The 14,350-nt window shown below is 42.6% G+C and overlaps 1 protein-coding gene across 1 annotated transcript; it reads right to left on the bottom strand.

Annotated features, from left to right (window-relative positions):
* Nucleotides 1-3,291: 3,291 nt before the first annotated feature.
* Nucleotides 3,292-5,081, bottom strand: LOC133957270 (ZP domain-containing protein-like; the record flags this gene model as incomplete). Its single annotated transcript, XM_062392766.1, has 5 exons — nucleotides 3,292-3,433; nucleotides 3,525-3,717; nucleotides 4,120-4,219; nucleotides 4,342-4,742; nucleotides 4,848-5,081. Coding segments are annotated over 5 exons (1,065 nt in total), but the record flags the coding sequence as incomplete, so codon positions are not given.
* Nucleotides 5,082-14,350: the final 9,269 nt, after the last annotated feature.

The following is a 14,350-nucleotide window of genomic DNA, read 5'->3' as shown; positions in this document are numbered from 1 at the left end:
CACTCACCCTGCTGATCCCAAATGCTATGTCTATAATTCTATCTATAACATGCTATTCTGTTGGAAATGTCTAACATCACTCTGAAAAGATGAAATGCTCTAAACGCAGCTACTCTTCTTCCAGCAGAAGGAGATGGTGAACAACATAACTGTGTAGTAACAATAACCTAAGTTTGTTTGTCCAGACCAGACTTACACAAAACACCTTTGCAGAATCCAGACTTTGAACTGTTTGTGGCTGGATCAGCGGACTGCAGTTCAGACAAATCAGGTTAGCTTCTCTGTGGTAAACAGCACATGATACATTGATTACACGACCACTCCCTGCTTCTCTGTCTGCACAGTCAGCAGAGCTAGCTGCTCTCATTGAACCATGTATCGCATATTCTATGCAGCCGAGAGGTCGAAGATGTTGTAGAAGTTGTTGATGATGAAGGAAGGACTCCAAGGACCCAGTAGTTTCAGTATAACAAAGTTCATTACAAGACAATTATAGGTCGGGACGGGCATCTAGATACCCAGAGACAAACAAGCCAAAAGTGAAACCTGACTTGCAGGGGTCGAAAGCACATTTATATAGGGAGGTTGGTTCCGCCCATGACTTCAGGTAAAACACATCCCACATGGGATTTCTGACTAAAGAAGGGCATGTTTTTGTGTCTGAAGATGAAGACACATTGGTCAAGAACCTTCCTTCTGCACCCATCCATTAGCTGGTCAGAGATAATTCCCTAAGTCAAAGGTCATCCCAAAAAGGTAGAGAACAAATAAGATAAACATCTGGAGGACTCTCTGAGAATGTCTGAGAGTCCAGAGGGCAGGCATCATAAATGTAAGCCTGTCATTATGTTCTAAGCACATGCCGAAATGATCTACTCTAACGAATACACGACACATGCAAATTGGCTAAAGGGAAAAGGGTAAATATCTACACTGATAGAAGATATGCATTTGATGTAGTACATGATTTTGGCAAGATTTTTAAACACAGATAATTCCATACATCATCAGGCAAAACAATTGCACATCGTGCTGTAGTGTCTCAGATGCTTGATGCTGTCCTTCTCCCCAAACAGGTTGCAGTTTGTAAATGTGATGCTCACACTTCTAATAATGACCCAGAGCGGATGCAGCAGCAAAAACAGCGGCTCGCCAGCCACTATCTGTCTCACCCATTCTCTTGCAGGTCGACCAATCCAGTCCCACGGCTGACCTGCAGGAACTCCAACCTAGTGCCACAGCAGATGAGCGTGCACCTTGGAGGAAAAGTGGCTACACGTACACAGATGGGGTATGGGTGGGCTCTGATAAGAAACCTAAATATCTGTTTCCCTATTAAGCAAAGTTAACGCATGGGATGGATCATGTTTTAAATGTGCTGAGCCCCCCCGCGTACCGCCGGCTGATGATGCAATATCACTCAGGTCAGATATTTATCAACACTCATCCACAAACTAAACATACAACTAAAATAAAAGTAATTTATTACAATAGTAAAATGATATTGCATTCTTTTCTTTTTGTGTGTGTTGTACAGTATATTGTCACCTACAACATTTTGTACAATTGTAGCACTGTGCTGTCACACACATATTTTCCTTCGGTTTTTCACATGATGGCTTTATACGATGAACATGGTTAGACTCGCGAGGAATCGATTGCTTCTGTCTGGATCGCTCAGGTGACCAATCCTGCTCGAGAGTGAGGTTAGGACGTCCTACCTCATTTAGATATGGACACAGAAATACAGAGATAAATAAATGTGGAAATAAATTTAAGACATTTCTTCCTTTATTTCTGTAATATTTCAATATTAATATATTTATTTCTGCGTTTATATATAAAGCAATTATTTACGTATTCCTGCATTTAATTATTTATTTCTGAATTTATTTATGGATTTATTTTCCGGATTATGTCAGTTTTAATTGATTCTTTTATTAATTTTATGTATGGATTAATTTATGTATTTATTTATACTTAAATCATTTTTCGTCCTCCATTTTTATCAGATAATCTGCGGATTATGCTAATTACATAAATATCCCGCCATGCAACTCAAAGCACTTTTCTAAGTCTTATTTGAATTTGAAAACAGAAGTTAGTATTCAGGTGAAATAAACGATTAAAAGCACAGGTAGTGTGTTGGGAATTTCTGCATTTGGGTAATGGTCAATGACAGAACAGACATGTATGTAGAGGATCGAATGAACAGATGGATTTCTGTGAGTTAACTCAAGGTTTATGAGTGTTGTTCAAGGAACTTCCTGGGAGCCTTGAGTGTCTCTGTGCAGATGGATGTAAACAAAGATAAGGGGTCTGGGACAAAGAAGGAGACAGGATGTCCGTCCACCCTGATCAGACATCCAAGAAGCTGATGGATAACTTTCTGCTCCTTTCAGGGAGGGGCTTGTGATGTATAAGAATACTGATTCTCCTGTGCTCTTTGCTCATTGTTCATGTCACATCAGATGATGTGTATGGTGAGTCCATCTGCAGATGTAGAATTAAACTTACCGAAAGACAACTGTATGACCTGTGCTTGATTTGACAGAAATTTCCATGACAGTAGTTTGACTGAAAGTCGTATTTGAGTGGGAAAGAACTCACAGGAAATTACTTTGATTAGTAATTGTTGTTTAATTTTAAGCCCAACACCAAAAAAATGATACAGTTCCAGTTTCCCAAAGGCGACAGTGACATAAACATATCTCTGCTTTACACTGGTGATACAAAAAACTTGACATATGAGAATTTCCTATGAATTGATAATAATTAATTAATAATTTGGCAATGACTCTTATAAGGAGGTCACATGTTTGCAACTTGATATTTAATGTAGATATACAACTCAGAGCGACATCAACCACACTCAACCATCTGACACTTCCCTGAATGACTTTGCATTGACAAACACTTCAGTGTGTGAAACAGAGATTCAGTATATAAACCCTCATATGTATTCAGACAAATGAGAAATGTGTGTGTTAGAAAGTAAAAACACACATTTCAATCAGAATACTACTTTAAATCATATTGTATCACATCACAAATGGAACAGTTATAAAACCACATCAGATCCCACCTGTAAACACCACACACCTTTCAGATTTGTTCAATATAAAAGTTAAACCTTACAAAAAGCTGAAGACATTCACGAGGATGTTGATATGAAATCTGTCTGCTCACATTTGCACCTGATTAGAGACATAAACCCCCACCAAAAACCATGAAAGAAGACTTGGTACAGTCTGAAGTGATCAATATAAAACAGGTATTTCCCACACGTTGCTGATTTAACTCTCAAATGTTGGCAGAGGTTGGTATTTGACCTTTGACACCTTGGCTCTGTACATGACCACTCCGCAGACCATGCCGACGGCTGCAAGAACACATCCAGTGATGAACACCAGGTTCAGATTCAGGTTGGTCGCTGAAGAAAAGAGAAACACAATGTGAGTCGAGCTTTGTCCAAAATCAGGCTGGGATTCTGACGAGGCAGGTGTGCTCCAGGCGGGTCATACCTGTGGCTCTGACGCTCTCTGCCGATCTCCGTAAGCGCAATGGCCCCTGGGAAACGAAGTGACTGGCACTCTGGATGACAGCCTCTCTCTTGGAGCGTGAGGGGCTTGTCGACGTAGAGTTGATGCAACCTTTGGAACACCTGGTGTCCGAATTCCCTGCTTCACACATCATGACCGAGCAGCTGATGTACACCTGAACACAACAAGACACGCCCCCAATTTGTCAGCAGACGTACAGATGTAGAGTCAAACCTCTGCTCTACTTCATTCTCAGTAACTGTGTCAGGTTTTTAGAACCTGTATTTAGTTCGATCTTATTGGTTAATTCACCTTCTTGTTAGATACCTCCACTCTCACAGGAGCTTTTTAGCCTAGATCAGTACATAGAATGGAAATAGAGGGAAACAGCTAATCTGGCTCTGTCCATAGAAACAAGATCAACACTGAAGCATCTCTGCACCTGACTTAATGCTTTGTTTCCCTGAACTATAGGTACATGGGTAATATATATATATACTGTATATATATTGTATATATTAATTAATGTACACTGTCCCTTTTTAATAAACAGTAGAAGTTCTAATCCACAGCTGACCTGATTGTGCAGTCCGATGAACTTGAAGGCCTCCATGCTGAACTTGAATTCCTTCTGGGCAGCGGGGGAGTGGATCTGAAGAGTTGGATCCATTTGACACCTTTTCAAAGGAAGAAGAAAGGAAAAAACACGGTAAGAACAGTGCCCCTGCACTTAAATGCCACTGGGGGGAGCATAGGTGACAAAGAGACTCACACATCTGCCATGAGTGTGTTTTCATACCCATTTTCAAAGATGGAGTAGGTTGGGCGGTAGTTGGGGTTGTCGTAAGGTGCAGTTCGGCAGGACTCCACAAACAGCTGGGTGTTGTTGACCGAGGAGGTGGCCTCGATCTTCATGTAAATCCTGTTCCCAATGTCGTACTCTAGAGGATATGCTGCTGGATCCATCATGGTTTGGAACTGGTTGTCAGGGTAGAACTCAAACTGGTAGGTGAACGTGCCGAAGCCCTTCTCCCACACAGTGATGTTCTTCCTGTGTGCCACGAAGCTCAATGACACGTTCCCTCGTTTTGGGTACTGGCAGTAGAACTGCACCTCCATCTGGTGCTTCCTGGTGATCAGGTCTCTGGGGTTGTCCACTGTGGTGATTTCGTTCTTGAAGATGAGGTTCTCCTCGTCTTCCTGCAGGAAAGAGAGTTATGAATTCAGACCTCATGCAGTAACCGACAAACAAGAAGCAGCACTGGTAACTGAGTGTGTAGTGAGATGACATGAGGCCCTCGCTACCTCGATCTGAGTGCCGCAGGCGTTGAGGGGGATGATGGCGATGATGTGAGTGCTGTTGGAGTGTCTCTGGAGGCTGCAGGCCGTGTTGGAGGGATCATTGAGCTGCATATGATCCTCATGGAGTCGAGGGAATGAGGCTTTCTCAACCGATACTGTCATTGAGGACTCGTTGCAGATCACATGGGATTTAACTGGAACAAAACAAGTACATTTTACACGTAACCTTTTCAGTACTTTATGTAGAGAATTATAATAAATATTCGATGTGATTTCTGATATTTAGTCTATATTTCATATTGATGTTTGTTAGATGTTAATTCTGCTATTATTTTGTTGTTGACAGGATAAGCATGACGACACCAGCCTTATTGCATGGTGTGTAGTTCAGGCCGGTGTTTTTCTGCCCTCTGCTGGTCAAAAGTGCTTAATGCAGTTTTCAGTTGTGCTAAAGCAACATAGACTGTTGAGAGTGATGTATCCTGGTGACTCACCGATTTCACTCCTGGCTTCCACAATAACACACCTCATCTCGGACTGATAGACGGCAGCCCTGAAAAACATTTGTGAACATATGTGAGAAGTTAATCGATGGTTTCTTATGCACATGATCCTGACGACAGAGAACTGAAGTCCGAGACTCACATTTCGACTGCTTCAACAGCAAAGCAGATCACGAAATGTTGTCCGTGGTCATCTGGGAGCGGCGTCCACCTGAGGACAAACTCTCCCTGTGTGTTCTGGTGCTTTTTGATATTCACCGTCCCACTGACCATGATATTATTTATTCTGTGTGAAAACAGAACACAGTTATCTTGTTTGCTGAGATGTGTTGTTGCCACAAGGCCTCAGCGACTCATTGGTTCTCACTTACGTTGCATTTGTGACCTGCGCTTTGACTCTGATTTCCAATTCCTTGTTGACCTCTGCTAGGAAACGAGCTCCATTTGCAGGTGTTGGGTTCAGAAGCTTGGGCAGGAAAGCTCCCTCCTGACATGATGGAGCAGGGGGGTCCACTGGAATTTAACAAATGTGATAAGTATTGAACAGCAATTAGCAAACTGCTACTGAGTCTTTTGTTCGTTGTAAAATCTAAATACAGTCACAGCTACGACTAAATTGTAATTTTTTTATTAAATGAAGAACATGTTCTAAAGCCAGAAATGCAGAGTTAAGGGAAATACAAGGATTTTGAAGAACAAAGATTTTCATAGTGAAGAAATTAAACTTCTCAAGAATAAAACAAAAATGTAAAAGTAAAAATAAAATACAAAAATAACATAAACACTAAACTTCTGACAGAAATTTAATGATGAAAATCATGCGATGTCTAACAATAAGACTCTTTCTGCTGTATTTCCTTAGACAGGATGCTCCAGAGCTTTAGACCCGTTCTCTTAACCTGTGTTCCCTGAAGTCCTCCAACCAGAATCTGGATCAGCTCAAGGCTTCTGCCAGAGGCTCTCAAAGTACATACAAGGTTGTACGAGTATAAAAGATCTGAAAAACACTGAGGAAGTGATTGAATCAAAAAACTCTATTCTATCAAGTACAGGAAGCCATGGTCTCAGTATTTTGTGAACATGGTTCACACATTAGGGCGTTCTTAGAGGTCCAACACTCATAAAGACTTTTATCTCACTGAGCCCAGAGTAGCAGCAACAGGACCTCTGCTTGGTGGGACTTAAAAAAAACGGACTCATTACAATTATTATCATGTGTCAGGGAAAGTAAAAAGTTACTTACCAAGAAAAGAGAATTGCATTGGAAGTTTGCTGAGAGGAGCTGTGGTTGGGGGTGTGGTCCTCACGGTCATCGGAGTCCTGTAGGATCTGGATCCGTCTGCGTATTGCAGATTGATGTAGCCTTGTGGGAAATCCTCCACCACCAACTCAAGTCCAAAAGCCTTGATGTTGGCTTGTGTGTAGTTGTATTGCAATGTGCAAGATCCCTATCAATGTGTATATTTATTATTAAAGGGAGGCAAAGCATCAATACATTGATATACACAGTATGTAGATTCACATTCCTCAGCTGACCTGGTCTAAGAGGAAGCCTGGTGGCAGGTTGCATGAGTTGCACTCTGTCCCACTGACGTTTCCATATCGACATTGAACTTTGTCCCCATCAGGATCAAAAGACGTGAGCTTGTATGTCCGAGGGCAGTTCTGAGGAACTCTTGAATGGACACGATAACAGGAGTTAGTGAAAATAACAAAAGATGGAATCATCAGTGTTTGAAACAAATTCAAATTCTCCAATGTTTGTGATAAAAGGGTGAAAGGTCGACAGGTTCCAGGTATCTGCAGGAGACTTACCGGAGGAAAGGTAGGATGCCGATGTCTGGTGATCTGTTGGGTTTACTGGTGTCAGACCTCTTTCCCAGATCTACCTCAGTCAGTAGATGCCAGTTTGAAACAGAATTGGCCGTTGAGCGCCAACAGCAACCAGATGCCCTGTTGTGTGTGGAGCAGATCGAGGTGTGTGAACATGACTGTTGTCAAGCAGGATTGATAAATAAAAGAATGCTCCACAAAGTGACTCAGTGAATACATGTTAAGAGCAGAAAGGTGAAGCACTTTTATTCATGAAGGATATTTGGTCTTAAAGACCAAATTCAACACGTTTTTATAGTTTGAAATATATTGTCATGCTTTTAACTCTTTGAGATGTATCCCCCTGATTCCGAGGACGTCCCAAACACATAAACAGTACAAGGGACAGTACCAGCAAACAAGTCCATCGCAGTCGTCAATTGTACTGGAAATAAAACCAGTTTTAACTTAGTCTCACTAATCAGCAAGTGAAAGTGAAGTAGCTTTAAAAAGACTCACCTCATCTGAAAAGGTTTGTCACTGCTAACATTAGTCTTGAAAACTGTTTCAGTCTCACAAGTCGTTACTGGCGTGTTCGTGTTTTTGTCAATCACACCCGACGGACTTCTAGCGACATTGAGACAGTTGCTCCCAGAGCATGACCACGACAGGTAGTCACAGGTCTTGAAGATTGACTTGGTGTGAAGGTCCACCTGCAGGGAAAGATCAGAGTAAACACTGTGCTTCCAGGTGGTTGCTCTGGAACTAAGGCCAGTAACTAAATCCAGTAACTAAGGCCAGTAACTAAATACAGTAACTAAGTCCAGTAACTAAGGCCAGTAACTAAAGCCGGTAACTAAAGCCGGTAACTAACCGTGAACAAGTTTAATTTATTTCATCTGTCTTATTATTGTTTTATTCTCATGTATTTTGTCAAGGACATTGTTACCCTGTTATGATAAGTGCTAAACAACTATAATAATTATTATTGTTGTCATTATTACTTTGTCTTGTTGAAAAACTATTTAGGGGCGAGAGTCGGAAGTTTAACAGTATCCAAATCTTTAAGAATTTCATATGTAAAATGTATAAAATTATTAAATCAATACATTTTTTAAGGCCTTGATGCTTAACTAGAAAATCAAACCAAAGAAATAAAGCTCCCACAAACAAAAGACAACAGAAATAATGAAGACGAATAAGACATGTCCATCATGGACCAGATTCACACATTGTCTCGATGTCTTCATTGCATCTCTCACCGTGTAGGTTCCATCAGGGTTTTGTCCTCTGTAGGTGAAGTGCGCACTTGTCCCTAATAGATGTGATGCAGACGCCAGTGAGACCAGGAGCAGCTGAAGTAGGAGCACCGCTGTGGAAGCCATGATGCAGAGAACTGGTCTGTGTCCCGGGTGTCTCTCACATCCACCTGCAGCATCTTATATACTGTAAGCTGGAGTTTGATGGAATGCAAATTCGGGTTGAAAACAATGCAGCACCTGACATGATTGTTATTGAGCACATTTTCACCAGTAACAAGCTCCAACAAAAGTTTAGTATCGTCAGAGCAGAGGAACAAGAATTTCCTGATTTCATATGAAGTTAAAGTTGTGACTGTCAGAACATAGCTGCTGCTTCACACTTCTTATATGAATGAATTGACATTAGAAGAAGTTAGTACATGGATGCAGGTGTATTCACAGAAACTAGTCCAGATAAGGTCACAGAACTTTACTGGAGTGGGTTAGAGATCCCATGAAGTTTCAGTTCGGTGTGCGGACCAACTCATCTACAGTAAACTCATGTGTGGACTCATGCAAGAAGAGAGCAACTGCATTAAAACATTCAATCAGCTTTATTGATTAAGTTTATTAGATGTTTATGGGATGTTCTCCCACTGCATTTCTTCTTAATCCTTTGAAACATACCCTTCGTTCAGAAATGTAAAGGGTGTGACCGGCATTCAATCAAGTACATGTCACTCTGATTAGACTCGATTTGCCCCAGGCTCATTAACCCTAACCCTAAAGCTACAGTGATTAAAATAGTTACACATCACTTCTTTATGAACATTGCGTGACAAGAATATGTTGCAACAGGTAATTTCTAAATAGTCTCAGTCTATTAACTGTTGGCTCAGTGGCCAAGTGGATGTCACACTTTCAGAAATACCATAGAGAACTATGTGGTACCACCAGCCAGACCGCTATGAACCTGGTGACACTCGACAGTCAACTCGCTCTTACTGCCAACATTACTGCAGCAACCCGCTCGTTTAGATACACTCCTGATCAAAATCTTAAGACCAGTTAAAAAATTGCATGAATTCGCATTTTGCACTGTTGGATCTTAGGAAGGTAGAGCTTCAAAATGCAAAAAGAAGAAATGGGAACAAGAGACCAAAAGTTGTGAGCAGGCAATTTATTGAAAACAACAATTTAACTCAAATAGGCTGTTCATCAGCTGATCAAAAGTTTAAGACCACAGCCTTTAAAAGCCAAAATCTGTGCAAAAATTTGGATTCCATGTCATTTCCTGTCAAGTAATCACACTGTGAAGATCTCTTGATGGCAAAGGCAAATAAGCTCACCATCTGGGGTGCTTTTTCCTTCAATGGAACAATGGAGCTCCAGGTTGTGCAGGGGCGTCAAACAGCAGCTGGCTATGTGGAGATGTTGCAGCGGACATCACTCAGGACTGAGGGCCCTCGTCTGTGTGGTAACGACTGGGTTCTTCAGCACGACAACGCTCCAATTCACAATGCCCGTCTGACCAAGACTTTTTTCCAGGAGAATAACATCACTCTTTTGGACCATCCTGCATGTTCCCCTGATCTTAATCAATTGAGAACATTTGGGGATGGATGGCAAGGGAAGTTTACAAAAATGGACTTCAGTTCCAGACAGTGGATGCCCTTCGTGAAGCCATCTTCACCACTTGGCGCAACATTCGCACTAGCCTTTTGGAAACACTTGCATCAAGCATGCCAAACGAATTTTTGAAGTGATCAACAATAATGGAGGAGCTACTCATTACTGAGTCAGTTTTTGACACTTTAATTTCTTTTTTAGGAGTTGTTTTTTTTTTTTTTGAGCTGTGGTCTTAAACTTTTGATCAGCTGATGAACAGCCTACTTCAGTTAAATTGTTGTTTTCAATAAATTGCCTGCTCACAACTTTTGGGCTCTTGTTCCCATTTCTTATTTTTGAACCTTCCTAAGTTCCAACAGTGCAAAATGCAAATTCATGCAATTTTTTAACTGGTCTTAAGATTTTGATCAGGAGTGTACATGCTGCACAACATCAGGAGAATACGGCCCCTTCTAACTCAGAAGGCGGCTCAGGTTCTGGTCCAGGTTCTGGTAATCTCAAGCCTAGAATACTGTTCTCTCTCCCTCTCACACACACACACACACACACGTGTTCTAAAGTGCTGCTGCTGTAGTTATCTTTGAAATATTGGAGTTTGTTAAATGAAAAATCATTGAATAACATTAACTTTATTTCCCTTTTTAATAAATCCTTTTGTAAATAAAGTATCTGTAGCTTGTGATTATTTGTGCATATGTATGTGAATACAGCTGGGTGACTATAGCCTGTGCTCGAACTTAAAACCCTTCATTGTTCATTAAATCATTATTGAGATTAAATATTGAGATTATTAATTTAACTTTTATAAACTGAGACTGATCTTTACATTACATGTCATTTAGCTGTCGCTTTTGTTCAAAGCGACTTACATTTTCAGAACACTGAGCATTTATGAGGGGCCATTTAGGGGTTCAGTATCTTGCCAAGGAAACTTAGGCATGCAGATGGGAAAGAGTGGGATATACAAGCAACCTTCTTGTTGCAGAACACCCGCTCTATCCCCTAGGCCACGCTCCCCATCTTTACAGACTGATTTGTTGGTCCCTGTGATCAGGGTGGTGCCCCGGGACGACAAGTAATAAATACAGATTGTATTATTCTTAATTTATATTTTTATAGTTTTCATTAATTATTAAGTAAAGAATATTGTGTTCCTGCTCTATTGGCTGTATGCTCTGTTTGTGTAAACATTCACATCCTCCAAACAAAACAAGGCCTTTCTATCTTCCCTCCTGAAGCTGGAGCAGCTGCTTGAACTCTGTGTGATGTTGACTGAAGCTAAGGGAGTTATGCTTTAATACAGGAATCAGAATCAAAATCAGAATCAGAATTCTTTTTATTGCCATGTATATTTGCACATACAGGAAAATGCCTTGGTGTGGTTGGTGCACTTTACAAACAACAAATTAAAAACAACAATAGCGAACAATATAACAATATAAAGAAAACAACAATATATACAGTTAAAGAGTTATGTGCGGTTTTAAGGTGCAGAGATTGGTAATAGTGCCAGTAATATTGAGTTATAAATGATGTGCAAGGGTGGATGGGGGGGGGGCGGGGGTCAGCAGAGTCAGTGTGATGCGGAGTCAGTGTGATGCAGGGGGCTTGTTTGTGAGCTCCACTGCCATGGGGAAAAAACTGATCAGGTGACGCGAGGTTTTAATCCTGATGGCCCGGAACCTTTTTCCGGACGGGAGTCTCTGGAACAGGTGGTGAGCGGGATGGGAAGGATCAGCGATGATCAGGCCTGCTCTCTTACTGGTCCTGGAGTGGAACAGGTCTATGAGAGCCGGCAGGTCACAGCCGATGACCTTCTCAGCTGACCGGATGACCCGCTGCAGTCTGCTCTTGTCCTTGGCCGTGGAGGCAGCGAACCAGACGGTGATGGATGAGGTGAGCATGGACTCAATGATGGCTGTGTAGAACTCAACCATCCCTTTTCTGCGGCATGTTGAATTTCCTCAGTTGCCACAGGAAGAACATCCTCTGCTGGGCCTCTTGATGATGGAGGTGATGTTCTCCGCCCATCTCAGGTCCTGTGCTATGATCGTCCCCAGGAATCTGAAAGACTCCACTGGTTTAACTGGGGAGTTGCACATGGTGAAAGGGACGGTTTGAGCTGGGCTCCTCCTGAAGTCTGCCACCATCTCTACAGTTTTTGAAGCGTTCAGCTCCAGGTGGTTCTGGCTGCACCAGGAAGCCAGGCTGTTTACTTCCTCTCTGTAGGCGGCCTCGTCCCCATTGGAGATTAATCCAATTAGGGTTGTGTCGTCAGCAAACTTCAGAAGTTTTACAGAGGGATGGCTGGAGGTGCAGTTGTTCGTGTAGAGGGAGAAGAGGAGAGGAGAGAGCACACAACCCTGTGGGCTCCAGTCTGGGGCCATTTTGTGGGGGGGGGGCTGTTGTCTTTGTCGAGGCTGGGGAGAAGAGGTGTGATAAATGCGTGGGGGGTTTGAGAGTGTCTATCGAATCTACAGTAGAAGTCATTCAGTTCATTTGTTCATTTGTTCGTTTGTCTCCTTCTTCTCCTTGCCAAACGAGTATTTAATCAGTCTGAACCTATCCATGTCCCCACTCTTGAAGGCCACCTCTTTCTCCAAACGGAGCTGTTTGAGCTTTGCTGTGAACCAGGGCTTGTCGTTGTTATAACACACCCTGGTGTATGGTACATCTGTCTTCACAGAAGCTGATGTAGGACGTCACAGCATCTGTATATTCATCCAGGCTGTTAGAAGCAGTTCTAAAAATGTCCCAGTCAGTGTTCTCCAGGCAGTCACGCAGCTCCTCCACAGCTTCTCTGTTGCTCCAGTTCTTGGATCTCAGCACAGCAGGTTTAGAAAGTTTAAGTTTCTGTCTGTAAGCCGGGATCAGGTGAATGAGAGCGTGGTCGGACAGACCCAGGGCAGCGCGGGAAACTGCATGATGAGCCTTGCTGATGGTGCTGTAGCAGCGATCCAGGGTGTTATCCCCCCCGGTTGGGCATTTTATTAACTGTTTGTATTTCGGGAGCTCCTTAGATAAGTTCCCCTTATTAAAGTCCCCAAGGACAGTACCGGGGGAACACGTGTTCTCTCTCCTTCTCTCCACTCCCAGTATCTGCTCAGCGAGTTGTCGTTGAGCCTCGCGCACGCCGGGGGGGGGGGGTGTAAACTCCGGCCAGGATGAAAGAGGTGAATTCACGGGGAGAGTAGAACGGTCTGCAGGTGATGCAAAAAGTTTCCAGGTCCGGAGAACAGGACTGTAAAATTACTTTCACGTCGCTGCACCAGCCCTGGTTTATATAAAAACAAATCCCTCCGCCCTTGGCCTTGCGTGAGAGGATCGGGTCGCGGTTGTCAGGCGTGTTGGTTTATCCTAAATATGAGAAGATGAGCCGTACTCGGTTTGTTCAATCAAGTATTTATTTAGAAAGCAATGAAAGGTATCAATCAGCAAAGCAATGGGCATCCAACAAGTCGCATCAGAACACAAGACCCATCAGAACGCATCAAACAGCCGGCGCCTGTCTATTTTATAACAGCAGGTCTTGGTTCTTCCTCCTCGAAAGTGCGCAGGCGTAGGCCATCCTCTTGGTATGGAATAAGGAAGTGACAAGGAGCCACTCCCAAGACCTTGACACAGCTGATGGCATGTGGGCCAATGGTGTTGACAATTGGAGAAAAGATTATTGTGTTCTTGCTATATCAAAACAATATTCTGTTTGTACAGACATTCAAAACAATTTAACCAAAACAACGAAACAGAACTGTAAGGCAGACACATTCTAATTTTCAAGATTACACACTAGGAAGGAAAAGGTTATTATTAATCATTTGCGTGAAGGCCTTATCTGGCTCAAACTGCTTCTATTTTTATTCATTTAGAGTTGAGTCAGACAGAGAATATAGGTAAAATATTGAAATCCTAACACGGTCCGCGCGTAACAGCTGAAAGCCGGTCAGCTGTGCAGCGGAGTCCGGTGTGGCTTCGGTCAGCCACGATTCCGTAAAACACAAGACAGAAGAGAGGGAAAAGTCTCTAGTTGTCAGAAAAGTCGCAGTTCGTCCATCTTATTACACAGCGAGTGAACATTGGAGAGGAGAATGCTCGGGAGAGGTGAGCGTAATCCTCTCTCCCTGAAGTGCACCAGAGCCCCGGAGCGCTTACCTCTCCGTCTCCGCTTCAGTCTCGCTGCGTGTCCGAGGAGCACCGCACCTTTAATCAGTAAATCCACTAAATCCACGGAAGAGGCGAGAAAGTTGGGACATAAATCGGATGGTGTTGTGTCCCTGATGTTAAGAAGCTCGTCCATCGTGAAGGTAATCAGAGTTGGGTCGCA

Source organism: Platichthys flesus, chromosome 1 (assembly GCF_949316205.1).
Source record: "Platichthys flesus chromosome 1, fPlaFle2.1, whole genome shotgun sequence".
Lineage (NCBI taxonomy): Eukaryota > Metazoa > Chordata > Actinopteri > Pleuronectiformes > Pleuronectidae > Platichthys > Platichthys flesus.
This window is presented reverse-complemented; position numbering and strand designations above follow the sequence as displayed.